General features: G+C 35.7%; 1 protein-coding gene across 2 annotated transcripts in view; it reads left to right on the top strand.

Annotated features, from left to right (window-relative positions):
• The window catches only part of PALLD (palladin, cytoskeletal associated protein), a 209152-nt gene that overhangs the window by 53860 nt on the left and 132141 nt on the right, over window positions 1-23151 (top strand). For both annotated transcript variants that reach the window (XM_075149366.1, XM_075149367.1), the window contains 4 exons: window positions 17030-17208; window positions 19482-19548; window positions 20109-20214; window positions 21159-21233. In XM_075149366.1, coding sequence (XP_075005467.1) covers window positions 17030-17208; window positions 19482-19548; window positions 20109-20214; window positions 21159-21233 — 427 coding nt within the window. The remainder of the gene's footprint in view (window positions 1-17029; window positions 17209-19481; window positions 19549-20108; window positions 20215-21158; window positions 21234-23151) is intronic.

Genomic DNA, 23151 nt, shown 5'->3' with positions numbered 1-23151 from the left:
CTGTGTTGGCTCACTGTGGTTTGTGGCACACAGCACTGATTTATTAGGTAGTAGTTGCATTTTTTCTCCTTTTTTCCTTGAATGATTGAACTGTGATGTCACTTTTTGTCTTGGCTTTAACCTTTTAAAGAACACTTTTTTTGCTGTAGACTATTCTCTTAACACTAGGGAAGTGGGAAATGACCCAACGTTCATTGCAGAACGACTCTGTCTACCCCAGCACATTCCAGGGCCACTGAATCATTTGTGGTGAGAGTGATTCAGATCTGGTTAAGATGATTTAAAAGAGAGGTTATGGGCATACTGCAGTTGTGCATTTAAGAAAATACAGAGAGTTTTTTACTGCCTGATTGAGACCACATGGCTCCAACTTAGACTTTTTTTTTAACGTGGAAATTGTTGGCTGGATGTACTCAAACGATTTTTTTTTTTTTTTAATTGCCTAGGGGCTAAGAGTTGGGATCATAGCATTTAATGGTAAGGTCAGGGTTAAAACAAATAGGTCTTAATATTCCTTTGAATAAAAGGAGAAATGGCTTCTTTGAATATTTTGCATAGAATACAAACATGCTTCTCTTAAATGAGAGCAAATGTATCTCAGGAATTCTTTTGGACATTACAGAGTAATTGGTGACCTGATTTGAGAGAGAAGGAGAAGGATAGAGATAAGAGAAGATCTCCCTGTCATAAATCACAGTAAATATGTTCCATTCCAAATACATTATGGAAACTATGAAAAGTAAAAAGGAAGGACAATGACCTTTTTGATTATATACAGTTTCATTGATTGCTCTCAAAGTTAGCATTTTGGGCTGCTCTCAAGAGGAGTGAAAAGTTTATATTATTAAACACTTTATTAAACTGTTGAAATTATCTAGAACAAAGTATATCCCTAATCTGAAGGATGAGATTGTAATAATCTATATTGTAGGCACTTTGTACTATTATATTCTTTCTATGCATATTGTTTATTCTGAAACAAATACTCATAATCAAATCTTGTTCTTCCTTTGGTACTCTCGTAGTTCTTTCTTCTCAATTACATCCTTTCTCCTATAAACTGATGCATAGCACTTGATATGACTTTCATCCAAATCTCCTTCAAATGTGAGTATTAGATGTTGAATGTTTTTTATACGGATACTTTCTAAATGGGAAAACAAGTCCATGGAGTTTCAAATTTAGAAAACAGATCAAAAGTTGTAGCACTGAAAAATACTATTGGAAGATGAAGTAAAGATGAAGAACAATTCCTACAGTAGCTCTGCATACATGGTAATTTACCTAGAAATAATATATAAGTTTTATTCTACAAAAATTATAAGCTTTTTGCTATCTTTAAGTATTGGGGTAGTAAATTTAGTAGGCTGAAGCTGGAAAAAAAGAAGAGAATAATCAGTCGTATAGCTGTGTACATCCTTTTGAACTAGTCTCTTGCTTGACATTACTTCTTTCTCGTGAACTTTGTCCTTAACTTAAAAAAAAGGATAAAAACTAAAACAACCCCACCTTTAACAAGGGTTCACAAATCACTGTTAGTTAACTTTTGCCTCACATAAACTACAATGTTTAAAATGTTTAAACATGTAAATGTTTAAAAGTTATTTGCAGTTTTTTGTAACTTTGAAGTGCACAATGCAGATGGCAAAGCCATTAGTATTTCTGAATAACTGCTGTGAGAATTAATCAGAGGTCAAATGTATACTACAGCACCTTGACGTTCCTGCCTTTGATACGTTAATGTGATGTGTCAATGTTTAGTTTTACTGTGTTAATGCATGTGAAATATGTAGAACCAACCTGAATTGGTTTTATACTAGACAATGCTAATTGTAGTATGAATAAAACAGTACAGTTTTTCTACCAAAAAAAAAACATGGCCTCTGTGGTGACCAGTCTTAAAAGACGATCTTGTGCCTGAAGTCTCGTAACAAATTCTGGAGCCTCTCAGTGCTTTACAGATCGAGTGAAGCAGAGGTGGTAAGATTCTGCTGCGTAGTATAGGAGGGAATATCCCTGTGTCTTCATATAAAGACCACAATATTCTGTTCCTTGAGACATCTCTGGGACAGCATTGATAGGGCTGCTGAGGGTATGCAGATACTAATCTGTAACTAGATTGACATTTTTCATTCTTCCCAAACTTAATGACTACTTACGTGACTTTTCTGACTGTAATTCTGGTGCAATCTGCATTGAACTGCTCGTATATAAAATAGAACCCCTCTCTTCAGTCAGTTTTTCAAACAGCGGATAGAGGCATCATGGAAAAGGGGTGGAAATAAGGATCAAGGAATTCTAGGATTTATGTGGGCCACAGCAAGCATATATAAATTCTAGTCATTGCAAAAAGGAGTAGACGTTAAAGCAGTCTTGAGCATTCACCCTCAAACTGTTGGACTCCAATGGAATTTTTGATTTTCCAGTAAAACCTGCTTTTGATGCTGTTTCATATTTCAGTTTTCATAATGGTTGTGAAAAATACACATGGTATGCTTTGAGGCATGGCTGGCTAGGCCAGTGTTTGTTGGTAGGTGGGAAGAATCTTGGAAGTGATGAATGTTTGGAGCAAGTAGGCACTGGCCATAGCTACGCATCCAGTGACCAAAGCACAAAACAAGGGTACATGCATGCTTTTGGATCATACCATATTGACAGCTGGCAACCATGGATATAAGCTTGTCTGTAAGGCTGAAACCAAAGTCTCAAGTAAGAGCCATGCTGTGTCTTGCAGCTAGTGAGAGTGTGTAAAAGTGGTTTGACGGATATCTGAACAGATAGCATAAGTAAGTTAATCATTATTAATTAGGCGAAGGTGATGCCTAGTCTTCAGGTCTGGCTTAGGTGGTGAATGTAACCCTCCTCTAAAGAGAGTCCTTGTGGGTTTTGAAATGCACGGTAATGCAGCAGTTAACCCTAATGACAGGTATCTGTTTGCGTAAACCAGTCAGTCAGATTTTGCCTACGGTGTGTAATTTTTGTAAAGGGATGGTGTGTATAAGGATGCTGAGGAAATGGTGGCATAAGTTTGGCTGCCTTGGGAGAGCTGTGGCTCCAAAGACAGGCAGTTTTCCTTCCCCACCCTTTCCTTCCTCTTATCTGCTGTTTCAACTAGACCCTTTCACATAGCACAGCTCTAAATCTGTCCTAGGACACCACAGATGTTATTTGGGAGTCCAGAGTCTTGAATCTTATTTTAGCTCTTTTAATGGGTAGCTTTTTGCTATGTCTGTTATTGTACTTACCTCTGAGGTAGGATATAAGGAAATAGCATGCTGAAGAATACTTGTAAAGATGACAGCTGTTGCATAGAGATCGACCCTTTTTTTTCCACCAGCAACTGCGAAAAATGTCTTTGGTAATATTACATTATGAATCAGAACATGTATAATCAGTATTGCTGATGTATTGCTAGGTAATGTTGGAAATTAATTCAGAAACCTTCCAGTTTCAGTCCAGACCAGTAGGCTTAGAAACTATTTAACATGTTACAAATGTGGGTTTGCAAAGTGTCTGAAGTTCTCTGGCTTTTCTGGATATTAAACTAATATTGAAAGTAAGTTAATTTTTAGATTGTTTGCTGTATTTCAATGATTATACAGGTGATCTCAGATCTAGCTTTAATAATTTCCTTTCCTGAATTTCTCTTTAAATAGTTTTCTCAAAATTTTCCAGTTGTCCTTATGTAAGGAAAGCATCAATATCGCTGAGTCTGAATTATAAATTAAAGAATGCATGCAAGATAGCAAGAATTAGCTGTATGGATGAAGGAGACTTGAGCATATTTGGCAAAGATTGCCAAATAAGAAAAAAATTTGACAAAAAATTTAGTGCAAATTTTTAGTGCAAATTAGCTGCATTATTGCTGGGACTTGATTATTTAACTCCTATTGGCTTCTGGGATGTCAAGCAAATGTGAAAAATAAAAAAAAAGTTCAACATAAATAAAACTTAAGAAAACACTATATGGAAAAATAAATATTTTAAATTAAAATTGAACTGGAATGATCAGAATTTCTGCTTTTGCTTACTGTTTCAGGCTTTACTAAAGAAAAACATTCAAACCACAAAATTGTCAAGACCCCAAAACAGCAGAATAGTCTCTATTTACAAAGTTTATGAACAAGAAAATATTAGGAAATTGTTGACTAAAAAAACAAGCAAACAAACAAAACCCCAAGAACCAGAGTATAAGTAGTTACTAGTGATTTTCTTTTTTGAAAACAGAAGGCATATGAATTTTGTCCTGAGATTTTGTTTATGTACATCATTGGGTGCCTCATACAAACACACAAAAGCCACATTTTATTTTCCTGATAGTCTTGAGGGCACTTGCATGAGGACTTTGTTTTAAGTTTAGGAGATTAAAATTGTGATGATCACTAAGAGAAGTTATTACATAGAGCTTTAATCCATACACCACCAACTTCGGCCAAACCATCTGTTCTAACTATACGATTGCTACTTTTGTTATCTGTAAATACATGAAACAGACTCAACTCTGGCAACTGTTTGTGAATACAGGTCATCCTAATCTTGAATGCTTCAGTGATGGAAGTTTCCTCCGTTGGCATCCCAGCCATTCAAGACCTGCAGCTAATATTGAAAACCGTGGTCAGTGAAGTGCTGAGGTGCTTGTTCTTTACATCCTGTGACACTCTGCACAATGATGCCGATCTCTGCAGGCTGAGCCTCACTAAGTAAATTTGACTGCTGTCACACTTAATGCAAGGCACTGACAAAACTGCTGACAGCTTTCTTCCTTTGTTCTCAGCTACTAAGTTACTGACCTGACCTGCATGAATCAAGTATTTTATCTTCCGGTCAACAAAGTTATATTTACTGACTCTGGCTTGGAAGTAACTTGAAAGTAAGAAAAAGGGAGATGATAGTAGCACCAGTATCCATATAAGAATGAAACTGGTTTGTATTGGATATGTAGGGTCTCATTTTGTATTTAATCTGGTCTAGTTTAGCTAATGTTGCAGCTGCAAATAAGAGGGTTTATCTATTCAGCTACAATAATGTAGATAAGTGTCTTCTGTAGGCATCATTTAATTGTGCCTATAAAACCACGTGTTTCAGTGCTCAAAGTCCTATTCATTGAGCTTTTCTTTAGAGAAACATTTTTATTTGGCTACCTCAGACACGAGAACATTCATTGTGCAATTGGCAAGGTGCACAGTAGATTAGAGGGAACTGTTGTGAACCATTAGATCTTGTCTAGACTGTTGTTACCAGGTGGTCCAATGCTTATATTCCGTAAGATGGGTGCCACGTGCTAGACACTCTAGAAAATTATGGTATTAATGTTCTTACTGAAAATACACGAGGGTATGCCTAACATAACAGAATGGGAAAAATCGATGACGGTAGGGAATGGTGGAGTAAAATGAGGGAGGCATAGTATGCTGCTCTAGTTGGCTCTTCCAGCACACTCTGAGGCTGAGAACAAACCGTATGAAAGCAGGAATGTTATCTCTGATACCATATGTGTATTTCTTCTGAAGCACTAAACTGTAACTCTATTCTCATATGCTTCCCCCACTACTGACTCTCAGGACAGGGCTGGTTGCATTTCAAGACTACTTTTTAAAATGTATGGGATATCTTTCTATAACTTCCTTTAAACAAATATTTGAGGATGCTCAATAGAAAATAAAGCACGCAGTTTCCTGGATTATTTTTGTAATCCATTTTGGAGAGAAAATTTGCATGTATGTATTTTCATGTGTGGCAAAGGGTTCCTTTAGCCATGGGGTGAAAAATTCAGAGCAGCATCTCTACTTTGGAAATCTAATATTCTGATTTTTTGGAAGGAGATGATAATCTTTCCATGAAACAAAACAGCAAATAAATCAATTTCTGCTGGCGCAACTACAGACATAAGCAGAAGGGGTCTGCTTGACTTACTGACAAATGAATTAGTGGAACAATCTGAAATGCAGATAATGTCTACCAAACTTTGACTTCAGGGTAAGATGTTCCAGGCCCAAGAAGGAAGTTGTACAAAACCAGTCAATTTAATTACCTGTCAGAAAGAAAGAAATTATTGCTCACTGTCTGGCATGTCATGCCCTAAAACTATAGGGGCTCCTATGTAGTAACTAGTTAAATGCAAAAAGTGTGTGTTTCAGGTGCTCCGTTTTTTTCTTGTGTTCAGTGCAGAATTCTGTATAGCGTGTTTCACAGTTCTGTGATAATTCTCTGAGAGTATAAAACTCTAAAAGTGTGGAAAGTGAAGGGTTATATCTGGTAATCATTTAAACCTGAATTACATTTTAAAAATTAATGAAAGCATCTACAATAATATTAGGGACAAAACTGCAGAGTCAGCTATTGTCAAGCTTTTCATGACTGCAGTCCTCATTCTTCACATTTGTAAACTGTTCCGTCTTTGTGCTTTGATACATGGAAGCAGCTTCCATGTTTATTGGCATTGGAGGCAAGTTATTGCCTATATTGCAGTGGAGATCGAAATGTATAAGAGATTTCAAAAGAAAAAAAAAAAGCTTCCAGCAAAGTATGAAACCTAAGAAGGCAAAATGAGAAAGTTGCATGGAATGTTAAGGAATGAAATGAATGTACATTAGCTGTACATGCTCTGCCTGTTTTAATTTGAACTTGTACTTTGCTTTATTCTTCCTCTCACTTACTGCTCATAGCACCTACTAATTTTAGCATAAAGTCTTCTGAAATACAGGTAAATATACCACAAAACTACTGTATGAACATTCTTTTTCTGTGTCTACTGTCCTGCTTCTTGTCTTTTGTTTTGTTTTTACTAACCCGTTATGGAGAATTGCATTTGTAGATATGTCAGAAGGCCAAAGAATTTTCCTTTTTAATGCATTTTAAATAATTTTGCAAATTGTAGACCACATTATGATCCATTAGTATTCACAGGTTTTGGGTTGTGATTTTTTTCTTTTTTTTTTCTTTTTTTTTTTTCTTTTTCTTCTTTTTTTTTAAAACTCTGAAACCCAGAGAGGTTACAGATGGTTTTACTACTGTATTTATGAAACAAACAACCATTTTCCAAACCTAAGTGGTATGATTTGGGACTAAGAACAAGTGGGAATTTGCAACTATTCAATTATTTTGCCATATCTCGTATTTAATGATATTGAGAAAACATAAATATAAATATATATATATATATAAAAAGTATATTAAAAAAATACATAACTCTTGGGTTATTGCAGCTTGCTGCTATTTCCAATCCAATCTCTCTTTTTTCCCCTGATATTTGCAGGCTTTTATAATTAAATTTTGGGGTCCTATATCTGAGGAAAATATTTTTAAGTGAAGGGAAGAGATTTTTCAGTCTTGACCTTTAACAGCTTAGCCTCCTGAAGTTGAAGGTATTTTGTTGTGAGGCAGTATTGGCTTTGTTCTGAAGGAAATTTATTTCAATTTCAACACATAACGAGAGCTTGAAAAAATGATGTATTACCAAGCGCAGCTATCCAAGCTGTTGAGTGATTGCTTTCATTACTGAAATACAGAACTGTAATTGTAGCGGAGCAAAGAGTTCTTTTGACTTTTCAGTTGTGCCAGAAGGTGCCTACTCTGACTTTTGAGAAGAGTAGTATTTTTCCCTTTGATTATTCCGATTTATCCTCCTTCAGTCTGGCTAACCTGTGAGACAGCAGAGTTATTTCTTAGGCACCTGCAAAGAAGCTCTAGCCATCTTTGCACAGACTACACTTCATCTCAAAAGCCACTTCAGCTATATCTCAGATGTATGACTGAGTTGTAAGTGGCAGTAGTACCCATATATGTGCCAGGAACTCAAGCTTAGTCAAATAGAAGATTATATAAAATATCCTCCTATAGACTTGAAGATGTCAGGTACAAAATAATGCTCCAGAAAATAGGAAAGTGTGAAGAAACTGTCCAAGAAGAGATGATACAGGGAAATTGTTACATTAAATATTGTTAATCACTTGTTCTGCAGTAAGATTTCTGAATTTTCTGAAGAAAATGACTGCAATAAAGAATCTCATTAAATTAACCTGCAGTACAGTACCACTTATCTAATGAGTCCAACAACCCTCAAAAACTTATACAGATAAAAGTCTTACAGATAAAAGTATAGAAACCTTAGTATCTCAAATTGCATATAAATATTCTTGGTTTTTTATTAATGCTTTTTATTTACATATATGAACATGGACACATAATTTGTAAATTTATATATGCCCAAATTCAGTAGTTATAGAAGTTACTCAATGAAATGAGAAGGCATTGTTATTTTTAAATGACTAGCTGTATGTGTGGCAAATAATCAACATGCTTGTTGTAAAAGGTGGTTTGCAGTTTGCACTATATAATTGGTCCTTAAATTGCACAGTATTTTCTCTCTTTCTTGATCTGATGATTACTCAAATATAGTATAAACGGAATTATCTATCCACATCTATTTGTCAGTTAAACTGCTGCTTCTGAAAGTGACACATTTATAGCGCGGGCTTGTGCCCAAATACGGAAAAGAAAGTTCTGTATAAAGTTTCTGAAACTGAAATCTATGGATTACAGCTACATGCGGTCAATGCTTTTGTCTTCAGAAAACATGCAGTTAGGATCAAGAGTGATAAGATACTTTGTGTTTTGGAAATGGACAAAGATAAGGAAAAAAGAGAAATCTTTTGGGGCAAAGGGCAAAGATAAATCAAAATAGGATATGAGGTAGGATATAAACTTAGGACTTAGCAATGGAAAATAAGTTATTCAGCATTCAGTTCAGTATTCTGTTATTTCATATATGAAGGTTGACATAAGCAATATTTTTTTGGAAGAAATTTCTTTATAAGCATAAGATATTTGTTCATTCTGGTTAGAGAAGAAAACATATAGATTTTTCCTTTAATATTGACTGCTTCTTTGGCCAGTTAAAGAAATATGATCTCCTTGCTGTTCTTACTGAATAAATACAGCTGCACAGATGTCTTTGTTCTGCATGACGAAACAGGATTACCTGAAATGTGGTATCTCCTTTGGATAGCATTGGATGCATTTGTGAAGTATCATTTGTCCCACACCACAGTACTCTCAACAACAGGAGTCACTTCCCTGGTTTCTTTGCTGTATGTCATAAATGTTCAACAACAAAGTTGCTAGATGCTTTTCATTGTTCTTCTATTACATATTTAGATATTTTTCTTATAATCAGAGTTCTAAAAAAATAGTGAACATATCCAGTAACTTTTAAAAAAGTTACTCCTGAAAAAAGTGAGTAGCCAGTAGTGAACATTACCTTAACCTCCTGTATAGCCTGTTATGACAGAGATGTTTATTAATCACAAATAAATAGCTTTGGATTACATATCCAATTAAGTCACACAGCAGGTACTTCGTTTCTATATGATATATTATCTCTGGTTTCTATAAAGAAAAAACTAGCATTAAACTTCTTCATTATAGGCATGGAATGTAATTCAGTTTTATTCTTTAAATCTCACCATTTTTTCTTTCAAATCCAGATATTTCATTATTGCATCACATCATGCATATCTTCTAGACTTTTATAAGAATGCAAGATTAACACAGAGACGTGCAATTTATAACAATGAAATTATACTACATTAGAATGGTTTTGCTTTATTAACTCATTCTTCTCTATAATTTTCCTTAGTACATAGTCAAATTATGATAAATGTAAAAAAAAAAATCAATTTCTTTATTTAAATTACTGTTTATGCTTCTCCCACACCAAGGCCACATCTTTAAGATTCTCAAAAAAAACCCAAAAAGTATGAATCTAAACACAGCTGTAAGCACTCCTTTAAAAAAAAAAAAATTGTATTTCGGGACAAATTTGTCCTGAATCTTTAAATCAATGGAGAATTATCAAGAGATGTAGTCACTATTGCAAATACCTTTACTCACTTAGCTCATATTATAATGCACACAATTGTTTTGACTAGAGTGCTCCATTAAAAATAACTTGTAACAAAAAGATGAGGTAAAGCAGAAGGGCCTTAGGAAATAGGAGGTAGTTGCCTCAGTGGTAAATTTTTAGTAGGAGTAAATTTCAATAAGTTCAGCAACTTCAGAAAAATACATTTTGTGGCAAAAATTCTTATTGTGCTTAAGAATAATTCAGCAATAACAGAATTGAAATCAGTGGCATGCATTATACCACTGCCAGAGAAATACAAAATTAGCAAAGGTAACTGTCAAGCAAATGATTTAAAATTCTCTTAATCTAAAAAGTAAAAAAAAATGTTCTCTAAAAGATTTGGTGTATGGCAAGTTAGACAATTATAAATCTTTGCTTTGCTCAGTGCTGTGTTCAATCTTCATACTTTCTAGCATCAATATTGTGTTTTCTTGCGTGAGTATCTCTATCATTCAGGCCTCCATCATAAATGTATTTTTTAAAAGCTTCTATACGTAAAAGCTATGAAGTGAGGCCAACAATTGCAAAGACAGAGTCAAGATACAATTTTAAAAATTTTAAGCTAATCCTGTGATTTTAAAGACAGAACAACTAGGTTTTAATCAAGTCTGGCAATACTGTTTTTCTTTTGTAATTAACTGTACACAGCTATGTAAGGCTATCGAACATTGCAGTACCCAGAGAGCTGATATGAGCTACAGGCAAGATCTCTGCTGTAACTGAACATCTTGTCTGGAGCTGTCAAAAGCTCAAGCTAACTTGCAGTTCATTTCCCCAGCTGAAATGCTGAAGCAGAGCAGAATCCTTGTCCCACAGGTAAAGTGAACAGAAAGACACTTGGAAAACCCCCACAAGAACGTAGGGAAGGAATTTTCCTAATTACAGGAATAAGCTAAAAAAAATGATCTTTGGAGTTGCTGCAGCCTGCAAACAGCGACAGAGGCCATTGCTCACTGTTGTTGGAAGCTTTGTAGCCCGTGGCTCAGCTGGTCACATCTGTTATTTTCTGTACCCCCTCCTCTTTGCATTCTTGCATAGAGCACCATGCAAAGCTTGACTTCAGAGGGAGTAGAATTAACTTGTAGGAAATGGTGGGCTGAAATGTTGACAAGTGTCTTGAAAATACAGCCACTTTGGTATTCTTTTGCCTTTTTTTTTTTTAACATTTTGAGAAGGCAGTTTTGGTCCCTAAATACCTGATCGTGCAATTTACTCAGCTGGATGGAAGTGCTCACCTGAAGAATCAGTTAAATTCTGAATAAGTATATAATGTGTACTGTTTATAATGTAACACACTCTTTATTATAAAACTGGCTTCTGTGGTTTTCATCATATAGAGCCATTTTTTAATTGCTTAACTGGAAGTTCAGGCAAAGCACCAGCATCTATATTCAGATCTTCATTTTCTTTTAAGATTACAAAATATAAATATTTAAAGTGCGTACGTTGTTATTTAACTCTTTTATGAATTGCTTATACAAATAATGAAATTAGTATATAAGGCATAAAAATATTGCATTGCACAAAAATTGAGCAGTGTGCAAAGAACATAAGCATCTGAATAATCTGATTACTGCAGTGTACTCTAAATCTTATATGGAAAAGTTGATTTCTTTTAAAAATCAAGCTAAATTCTTTAAGTAGTAATGTTTTACAGTCTGGAAGTATTGGACTGCTTAACTTGAATGGAGAAAAAACAAAATGGAAGTTATACAGTATTGTGATGGAAACGCTGACTCTGCCAGTGCAGGAACATCAGAGTATTTCATTTTAACTTTCCTTGCTAGGCATACTTAACACCACTAAGGATAAAATTACTTTTTAATTTACAACTTATCTCTCTGCACTTTTTGTAGTGGTCAGAGTTCCCTATTATAATTCTTCCCTAAGGCTATATCTTAAAGTTTCGCTTCAGCTGCCATTTTAAATTAACTTTTAAGAGTGTGCAGAAAGGAAAACCTCTCTATTCCTCAGTGACTTTCAAAAAACACAAGTTCCAGCAGGATTATGCATTAGAGAGAACCTTGAACTGTTTTTCTTAAGGCCCTGGTGCTTACTCAGTCAGTGTACTGTTCAACTCTGTTTATATTTTGTTCACAGTCATTAAAATCCCAGACACATGTGCTCGTATGTATTTCCATGCATGGAGGATTGTGAGAGCATAAAGAAAAGAAGAGTGAAAAAGAAAGACATACTGTGTGAATTGCTACTTGATGTCAGTGTGCATGAACTGCTGCTCACCTGGCATCTGACTGTCCTTTTTTGTTTGCTGTTCTAGTTTTGCCGTCATACAATAATGCAGCCAGTGGAAAAGCAAAGAAGGCTTTGAAGCGTGAAAAGCGAGTATCTTAACCATTGTTCCCCTGCTACCAAAATACCTCTGGTTTGCTTCCTTGGAGTATTGACTTTCCAGTCTAGTGATTGTGTTTCAGTGTCTGCATTAAATATTTAATTGCTATCGTTTTAACATACAGTAGATACAATGTAGGTGAAAACTATGCATAGTTGGAGAAAAGGCAAGGCAAAGAGTGGTACAGTGGAAATGGGCAGGAAGAGGAATGGAGGAAAGAGAATGAAGAAGAAAGTAGGAAAGAAGAGAGAAATTCAGTGTAATTTGAAATTTGGCAAGATACTTAATGACTAATGAAATGAATTCCGGTTACATAAAATATATATTCCTTTCATTTGATTTTTTTGCCAGCCTTTATCTGACATCATTACAGTAGTTTCTGATCTCTTTCAAGAGGACAGTTCTCTACAAATTTGCATGAACGCTAGCATGGCCTGCAGGAACACACCTAGGATAGAAGCTTGTGTTCTCATACTGCGGACTGATATGTACACACATGCAAAACCTTTTGTTGGTGTCTCTGCCTGCTTTGTTTCTATCTGCACACTTTATACAATATTGAGAACCTACAACAAAGGGATGGGGAGATGAGTAGATAATTTTTGTACTGTCGGTATCCAGAACCTGTGAAATAGATGTATTTTTAAACCAATATTCTTTATACAGGGAATACTCTTTTTCGCAAAGCATGTGCAGTGTGTTTGTTCCTCCGTGTTACTCTCTGTGTCTTTTGGTTTGCATTTGGTTTGGGGTTTTCTGGCTCTCCAGAAGCATTATTGCCTTCTCACGACTAGGTACTAATCCTCTTATCCCCAAGAGGATCAGTAGGCTGGAATAGACTGGACGTGAGTTAATGCTGCCCTAGTTAGCATAAAGCTGGAATTTTCTTGTAAGACTTGCTTTGTGGCTGTTTTTCTGTGTCTAGCCATGAGTCCTTCTGGTTTCTTTGGCTCAGTCTCCCTTTGATAGTGATTTGTTGCTTGCTTTGGTGATCCCTTTGCAGAACGAGAGAATGCTTCGAAGAATTGTCTTTGAATCTTTTTCAGTCCTTAGGAGCAGAAAATCCACTTACCATGTGTAATGGCAGTAAGGCTGATGGGGCCTGTAGATAGCAGTCTTGTGCTCTATAATAGCCCATACTATATAAAAGATGGAAAACTAAAATTCAGTCTGTGTTTGGGCAAAAAATACTTCATTTATTTTTATTAGCTGATCCTTTTTTCAATTCACAAACTCTCTTGAAGTGAACTGGCAGCTAGCAAGTTATTGCAGGATAAGTATTTCAATTGAGTGTTTTCTCATTCACTTAGTTTTAATGTAATCTTCAAATTAATCCTCTCCTTTTATCAACATGGAGATAGAAAAAAACAGTACAATTAGAAAAGGAAAGAGAATATATCTAAGTCTATTCCAGTGTTCTTCATTTCAAATAACTCTGCTCTTGCCCGTTGTGAAGGTGACTTCTTCTTTCCACAATAAACACTGCAGTCCCACACCAGGCCTGTTTCCCATTCATCAAACATCACCTTAATGATGGCTGAGGTAATTTTGTGTTGAATTGCTTACTTATGTGTTTTTCTCTGTAGCAGACAGTGTCTGAGCAGGTCAGGACTTGTTTTTAGTGCTGTGTCACTGATACGATGCAATAAGTCTCAGTCCCAACCAGTATTGAGGAATAGCTCCCATTACTTGAGCTGACTGTGTCTATGCATGAATCAAAAAGGACAGTGTAGAACTTGTCCTCCTAAGAAAACAGTTTGCTTATTAAACGTCATCTGACAAAAAAAATAGAAATGGATTTTTTACTTTAGGTTCATATGCTTATCACAATTTCTTAAATATTTTTGTGAGCATGGAATGTGGGAGACAGTAGAAAGCCATACAATTTGCATGAAACTAAAACGGGATCTATCTGAAAAAATAATTAGGCTTGGAGAAGAGGTTTTCCTTTGCAGGATGTTTCTGGAAAGGAAAGAAAATAGAACTAATGGTTAAGTAGAGCATCATATTACAGACTCTTGTCTGTGATTGTCTAGAAATTGAATTAACCTCTCTCTTGTGCATATCGTTTAAAATGTAACTTAGGAAAGGCTGCACAGAGGTTAGGACTCTGAAGGTCTAGTAAGTAGAAATAGTAGCAGAGGTCCTCACACTGGGAGAAGGGAGGACTTGTGACAAGAGTGGAAAGGAGGGGGAGAGGGGGAAGAGAAATGTTAATTTTGGCAGTCGAGCTGACAGAATAGATTTGTCTCCAAGCCCAATAGTTGTAAAAGTAGGCCAAAGGAGTATACTGAGTAAACAAATGGAAGTTTGTTAGTTCCTTCCAAAAATGATACTTTCTGTGTGCACTGTCTGGGCACAACAGAAGACAGAAAAGGAACTTGTTAGTCTTTTAATTACAGAAGACAATTACATATGGTTTTAATGCCACTATCAACTTTTTTTCGCCTTCAGGAATAAAAGATCTATTGTTCATAAACACAGAGGGCTTGCCCACAGTTCTGGGTGTTATTAAGGGAAATTGTTTTATGTGTAAATCTTTAGGTTTCTTAACTCTGCATTCTGAAATAAGCATGAAATTTCAAGTTTTACAATCTAATATTTTCAGAAGTTTTTTAACATTTTTGGTTTCTGTTAATTACATGTACTTTACTAATAAAAAAAGTGCAATAAGAGTGAGGCAGTTCACTTCTAAAGATTCCTCACTGATTGTTATACTGTAGTATCTGCCATCCTGTAGTGTTGCATGCTTTTCCTAAATAGGTAGGGGTGGTTCATAACTCTTTGGGGTTACTTTATTTTTTGGAGGCAGGAGAAAGTCATCTGATAGGGAGGAAAAAAAAAAGTTTAATTCTGAAGTATTACTGGAATGTGACTGCAAAAATTCTCTCATAAACACGTACAAACTAAAAGAAAAATATCAAATTTTTTTGGTGACAGTTACTAAGTCTTTATAAATCTCTTTAAAAATGCTGTCATTTTTTAATTTGAATTAACTCTCCATGAATTTCTGTGGTTATATTTATTTATTTTTAAAAAAATCCTTACTACAGTAGGAAACTAAAGTGTATGGGAGGAAGAGAATGAAAGATCGCTTTTGATGCTTGCTGTCAGGAATTACTCATTTTGTCTTTATCCTCACCACAGGAAGTTTTGAATTTTGGGGTGGCAGAGGAAGAAGAAGGAAAAGAAGGCAGAGAGAGGACATGGAAAAGCACAGATTATGATTATGGGGTGAGAGGAGGGGAAGGAACAGTGGTAAAGATCAGAGTGAATTTGTAGGACTGTAGCAGGAATAGCAAGCTCAGAAAGACTTGGCAAAATTTGTTTTCAGGGCATAGTGAAAATTTGAGAATGGAAGGAATGCTGATCCCTAATGATTTTCCTTTAGTGACTCACCAATCTACCACCCCTCGCAAAAATGCATAGCAGCCCCTGTAAAAAAAAGAATTATCCACTTCTCATACTTGCTGGGCAGCTAGACATATGGATAAATCAGGGAGTAGCCTATGAGAATAGGACTAGCTGATATGAGGGAATCAAACAGAAAAAAGATGGGAGCTGGTACCTTCATGGCAGCAATGCGGACTGAGAACATGGACTAGCTCTTCAAGGAGCCTGCATTGGAAAACACTTGATTGACCCCACGTAAACAAAATAAACAGTGCTTTTACTTAATAATAAGTCACCCCGGATAAATGTCTGTTTTGCCTGTACCTAAACCCAGTGCTTTTGTTGGGGCATACCTTTTTGGTAGTGGAACTTGTATTACATACATACATAAGACATTGTGGTGTTGGAGCGCATCCAGAGAAGGGCAACGAAGCTGGTGAAGGGCCTGGAGCACAAGTCTTATGAGGAGCGGCTGAGGGAACTGGGACTGTTTAGTCTGGAGAAGAGGAGGCTGAGGGGAGACCTCATCGCGCTCCACAACTACCTGAAAGGAGGTTGTAGCGAGGTGGGTGTTGGTCTCTTCTCCCAAGTAACAAGTGATAGGACGAGAGGAAACGGCCTCAGGTTGTGCCAGGGGAGGTTTAGGCTGGACATTAGGAGAAATTTCTTTACTGAAATTGTGGTCAGGCCTTGGAACAGGCTGCCCAGGGAAGTGGTTGAGTCACCATCCCTGGAAGTATTTAAAAGACTTGTAGATGAGGCGCTTAGGGACATGGTGTAGTGGGTATGGTGGTGTTGGGTTTACGGTTGGACTCAATGATCTTAGAGGTCTTTTCCAACCTTAATGATTCTATGATTCTATAAAAAATCCAGGGCTAGAAAACTAGTTTATGTTCCTGATCTGAGGCAAGAGTAAACCTATTTAAAGTTTAGCAGTATGGAACCTGTACCATGGGATTATATTAGGTTGACTGGGCATGATAGACAACAATCAAACATCCTGTGTGGCAAATCGGTGAATATTAGGAAGAAGAGAGTAGCAAGTTAATTTGAAATAGATTAGACTGTGGTCAAAGCAAGCCAGTACATAAGATACACAGAAAGCATTAATCCTACCAAAACAGGACAGGGAATAGTTTTAAATTGTAGGTGTGTACAATTTTCTTAGCATTCAGAAATGTCTCACTACCTTTTAAACAAAGTTTATCCCAGCAAGTTATTTCTTTGCAAATGCCATTAAACACTTCAAAGCACCATGTGCTGATTTCAGTAGCAATTTAGATTTTTGCAGCGGAGTGTAATGTCTTCTTGTGTGCGATGAGCCTGAATCAATCTTTTATGTTCTTTTTTTCTTTGTCTTTTTAAATGTGTGTGGGCTGCAGATGGTTCTGTGAAGGAAAAGAACTCCAGAATTCTCCTGACATTCAGATCCGTTCTGGAAGTGGAGGACTTCATTCACTAATTATAGCAGAAGCCTTTGAAGACGATACTGGACGCTATACTTGCCTGGCTTCAAATTCCATTGGTTCAGATAGTACATCAGCTGAAATATTCATTGAAGGTAAGAGGTGAAATAATAAGATACCTGATGCATAGAGGAAAAGATAACTAAGCTGAAGTTTACTATTGGATTACATTTGCTTTGGTGGTATTTTTATGGTGTTCCTCTGCTTCCCTTTAATGCAACACATTTTGAACATCACATCATATTAATTCAGGTATTTCAAGGAATGTCCCAGGAATCAGTGGGTAGACTGCTATTTATTTAGGGTACAAGTAAGATAAGGAATGGAAAAGGAGGAACAAGGAAAGCTTTTGGCATATGGTTAGCTTTTAAGTAGTACCCTCTGTAAATCAAAGATTTGACTGGTGATACCAATAATGATTTTCATGATAGCAGTAATCCCTGTCTCAGTTCTGAACTTCTTCCCAGTGCAAATAAATGTGGCTGCCCCAAATGAGTCTTCTTCAGTCATGTGTAAATGTATTATAATTCTTCATATTTGGTACACTGACTTTAAGTCAGGTTAAAAGTCAGTCATACTGGTTTTGTCCAGAATCCACTGCTAGTAATTGTGAAAATATTTTTTTACTTCAAAATTAGTCGTAATTCAAGTATTATTTTCTCTGATGAAAGTTAATGAGTTGACCATGAGTAAAATTATTAAATTTTTTTTTAGTGGAGGATGGTATTTTAGACCTGATTATATTAACTGAAGACAGATTTTTATTTTAATTCATGCATCTTTCAAACATTTTGGTAATATGTATTCTTTTACGAGTTTTGTAACACATTAAAATTAATTTAAATGGTTTATTGAAAGCATAAAACAAGTTAATATAACAAATACTCATAACAAATCTGAATAATACCATACCAAAATGATTAAATAGATTTTGATTAACAAAGCAATAAACTTTTCACTATAAATTAGCTAAATCGTGACAGATGTGCGTTTAAAGGGTTTCTTTCATTATGTTTTTTATTCTCAGAACTTTCTTATCCCACATTAGGATGTAATAGCAAAATCCCCAAGACTTTTCTTTACACAAGTAAGCATGATTTCAGAAATACTCAGGTATAGTACAAATATATAGTACTATGTCAAGTTGTAATAACAGAAGCAACACTAAAAAAGAAACAGTTAGGTACAGAGATACAGTGAATAAAAGAATTCCTTTTTTGAGATCTGGAAAAGTCTTACTACGTGGAAGTGCTATCTTGAAGTTTTACAACATGTAACTTTGAAAGAGAGAATTGTACAGGTCGTTAGGCTCCTCCCCTATGATCTTTAAGGAAACCAGATTGTCACACAAGCACTGCTTTGTACATTAATAGTCTTGATGACACTGATGCCTCATACTTTCTTCTGTGCAGCAGGCCCAGCCACACAAGACCTGGTTATTCTTTGCTCATGAGAAATACTTTCGTGTAGACCCACTCTGCTGACTTGACATTGCTTCTTTCTTCTTACGTTTTCTGTGCTACTTGTTGCTTTGATTTTTGTAGTCTAAACTTTGTAAATAAACAGGGTACTCGGGTGACTCAGTCCAAGCTTTGTTTCATTGGAATCAGTCTATGCTATACTATGCATATTGATTATGAATTTCTTATGATTTGTATTACAAATACAGCTACCCATATGTATGCAGAAATCCTTTGAGGAATAATATGTACTGAATAAATGTCTAGAATAAATGTTGTGTGAAGTACCAGTTGTCAGGAAAATTAAGAGAAAGGGAATAAATGCTTTCGTATTTTTTTCTTTAAGTGAGTTTAGGGTATTGCCAAACACATGCATTATATCAAAACTTCCACTGGCAAGAAATACCAGTACATAAACGTTATGTATAGGTTAATATAAATAGTCTGAACTGTGGAGATCGTGGGTAGCAAGTTTAGTCTGAAAATGTCTTGCTATACTGAGTTGCTCTTACTTAAGGTTGAAGATTTGTTATCTGTGTATAAGCCATATGTTTGCTTAAGCTTTAAGTTTTAACATTCAAGTGAATAAAATCATACATTTCCAGTAGAGTAGTGGCAGTAAGCATTTTTTTTTCTTTTTTGGCCATATTTGCTTCAATATGAAGAAAGATGACTAAGAGCCTAGGGAAAACAGTTTGCAATTAAATTAGCATGGTTATGATTTCTGTAACTGTCTAAAGTACATAGTTACAATCTTTATCGGGTAAGAAAAACTGCAGTAGTTTATTACAGAGAATTCTCAACTCTTGAAGTGAAATGCAAAAGTAGCATAGTTTTTTCTTTGGAATTTAAATATTAAATAAATCAGTAAAAGAATATGAGATTATGGAAAATACTTTCTTTTCCAGGTGCCAGTTCCACAGATTCAGAGAGTGAAAGTTTAATTTTCAAATCAAAATCTGGAGCTATGCCACAGTAAGTGTGCAAAGTAGAACCAATGCTGTGCAAATGTTCTTAATAAGGGGCCCTGCAAAATCTTTGATAGTTTTAGATCTGAATAAGCATCTCGGGTATATTTGTGTGTGTCTTGTCTTTTCTCCTTCTCTCATGTGATATAAATGTGTAGTATTATAACTCTAGGTTGTATTAATGTGCTTGTTCTGTCAGAGAAGTCTGGCCCTACCCTGACAACTCTTCTGTTGACAGCAACTTTTCATATTCAGGAGTAACTTTAAGTTAACCAAGTCTTCATTTGTAATTACCCAGCCCTGTGCCTCCAAAAAAACATGCAGAGGCCTACAGCTAAAGAAACAAAATACATTTTAGTTTGTATCTTAAATCAGTACTTTTAATTGGGTGTGAAAGTGTAAATTAGCCAAAGATTGTGTTCTACTCAAGCTTCCTCCAATGTTGATCTTTCAGCTGATAATGACGTATTTGAAGATGTAGAAAATACAAGGTAGCTTATTGGTTACAAACTAACATATTCTGATTTCAGATCTTATAAAGTGCTTGCTGTTTTCTGTTTTTTTCAGGGCCCAAAAGAAAACCACCTCTGTTTCCTTGACAATAGGATCTTCTACACCAAAGTCTGGAGTCACCACAGCTGTAATTCAACCTATCTCTGTGCCCAGTCAGCAGGTGTTTTTAGACACCAATTTTTAAATTAGTAAAAGTATTTTAAATTTGATTTCAAAATTTGTCATTTTGAGGAATTATATTATTATATTATTGAACTATGAACTTATGTTATTATATTAAGAATTATGATTTTAAAAAATTAAGTATATATCTAGTGAATGGGGCATAAAAGTAGATACACATATAGATTCTTACACAGTGTGTATCAACACAGCGTGCGAGCAGCTGACAGATCTGGTGATGATGAAAATTACAGAGTATATCACTTAATAGTGACTTGTTCCGATTCCAAAAGAATGTAATACAAATGAATACCTACAATATTTTTTAGCAAAAGTTTTAGATTTTGTTATTAAATTAAATATTGCTGTGATTTCTTTGGGCCTTTTAAAGAAAATTAAATTTTACTATCTAGAAGTTAAATGTAGAAAATCAATGTTCATTAGTTTATTCTAAGTTTTAATGCCACTGTGGATGACTTAGAATTTGCATATAAATCATAAAATACAAATAAAATAAAAATCTGTTAGACTGTACATGGTAAACTCTTTTCCCTTCCTTTGGCTAACCTTGATAAGCTTTTAGGTATCTGGGTTTATTTATTACTACATCAGTTAAGGGATGTAATAACAGGAGAGGCAAAAATGCTTCAATGCAAAGGACTTACTTGAATTAGCAAGAGTCAAACTCTCAAAATACTTCAAGGCAAAGACAGTTGGATACAAAATTCTCATGGGAAGTATAGAAGCCTTTAAAGCTTGCATTTTGATTTCAGAAATATAACAGATGTGAAATAGTGATGTCACTCAAGAAGTGTGCTAGAACGAGAACACCATAATAAGACTGTACATTTGAGAGTTTGCATTATTGCATAGATATATGCAGGCCATATTATTGAAACCAATATTATTTCCATTTTATAGCATTGTGGCATTGCTTTGCAGGTTCAAAGCCCTACTTCATACCTGCACCGCCTGGATGGACCCAAGCCTATCTATTCTGCACCCATTTTTACAAAGGTATGTTTAATCCATCATGATTTTTATATCATACTCCTATAGTCCAGAAGGGAATGTCAAAATGATATATCCTAATGCAGGAATGTTTGATTGTGTTAGAACTCTTACAGTTTTCATTATCCTTTTCAGTATTTATGACTTCCTAAGAAATACTTTTCCACTGCAACAATGAAGTTCTTATGCCTTCTACCTTATTAAAATCACTAGCAAAATCACATGAATATTCTGTATGAGTTTGTCTTATGTCCATGACTGTCCTCCATTGAGAAATCTTTATAAAATGAAACAATTACACATCATACTCATGATAAAGCCTCATTTACAATAATTTACCTACTGGCAAGAACAAATAACAGAGGCTTTTTAACTTTGTTTTCGAAAAAAATCCATGCAGGTATGTTAGTTAAAAAAGCAGTTCAGATAGTCTTCATTGGAATGTCTTGTAAAATGTAAGGCATAGAATCATAGAATCATTTAGATTGGAAAAGACCTGTAAGATCATCAAGTCCAACCGTTAACCTAACACTGCCAAGTCCACCACTAAACCATGTCCCTAAGTGCCACATCTACACATCTTTTAAATACCTCCAGGGATGGTGACTCCACCACTTCCCTGGGCAGCCTGTTCCAATGCTTGACAACCCTTTCCGTGAAGAAAATTTTCCTAATGTCCAATCTAAACCTCCCCTGGCGCAACTTGAGGCCATTTTCTCTCGTCCTATCGCTAGTTACTTGGGAGAAGAGACCAATACCCACCTCGCTACAACCTCCTTCCAGGTAGTTGTAGAGCGCGATGAGGTCTCCCCTCAGCCTCCTCTTCTCCAGACTAAACAACCCCAGTTCCCTCAGCTGCTCCTCATAAGACTTGTGCTCCAGGCCCTTCACCAGCTTCGTTGCCCTCCTCTGGACACGCTCCAGCACCTCAATGTCCTTCTTGTAGTGAGGGGCCTAAAACTGAACACAGGATTCGAGGTGTGGCCTCACCAGTGCCAAGTACAGGGGCACGATCACTTCCCTAGTCCTGCTGGCCACACTATTTCTGACACATGGACTTTCTAGAAGGGAAATTTTTATTCAGTAACTCTTAAGTAATTACTTAATTCAGTATTTCTCTTCACATTCATCCCAAATCAAGCTTTAGAACTAGGAATTAGGTAACAGCAAAAAGGACAGCATATTTCCCTAATCTCTAAAATACAACTTTAATTGAAAATATTATTTTCATTGTGCCTCAAACCATCATTTCCATAGCGGTAACTATTATTTAACCACCATTTGTTGAACTCAAAACGAAGAAAAGAAGGTATTTCTGGTTATTACTTCAGAAAAACAGTTGACTAAAAGCTAATATGGAACAGCAAGTAGTTTTGCCTAGAGATAAGTAAGAATAAGCCCTGTTCTCCACAACTGTCTAGCTTGGCTCCATCATATCCCTTTTTTCATGTCAGGAAAGGTCTGAGTCTATCCCTCATAATTCTGCACTGATACTGCAGGTATCACAGGAGAGTGAATAGTGGAGGTGCAAGGGATTAGAGAATGTGGTTACTGCAAGGTAGGGAGGCAGGCAACTTCCTAGTAAGAGTGGGAAGTAGGAGAAATCCAACCCTCATTTAGAAACTACCAAAGCAATCAAAACTCCACTGTTCCTTTGCAATCCTCATATCTCTTGTCCCTGAAATCCAGTATTAACTGGCTTAAGCCAGTCAGGACATACCAAACCAAAACAACTTTAATTACAGAAGAAGTGAACTAGATCTGAACAACAAAAAATATACTTAATCCAGCTTCCGGACGTAAATTTCTTTCTATACAAACTTCAGGGAACAACCCGAAGATTTTTAGGCTTCCATGTAACAAAATTCTTACGTATTTGATTGACTCTGAGCTTAGATCTAACTTCAAGTGCTTTGCTGTATCA

Source organism: Calonectris borealis, chromosome 4, assembly GCF_964195595.1.
Source record: "Calonectris borealis chromosome 4, bCalBor7.hap1.2, whole genome shotgun sequence".
NCBI classification, from domain to species: Eukaryota; Metazoa; Chordata; class Aves; order Procellariiformes; family Procellariidae; genus Calonectris; species Calonectris borealis.
Note: the sequence above shows the minus strand (reverse complement) of the source record. Positions and strands in the feature narration are given on the sequence as shown.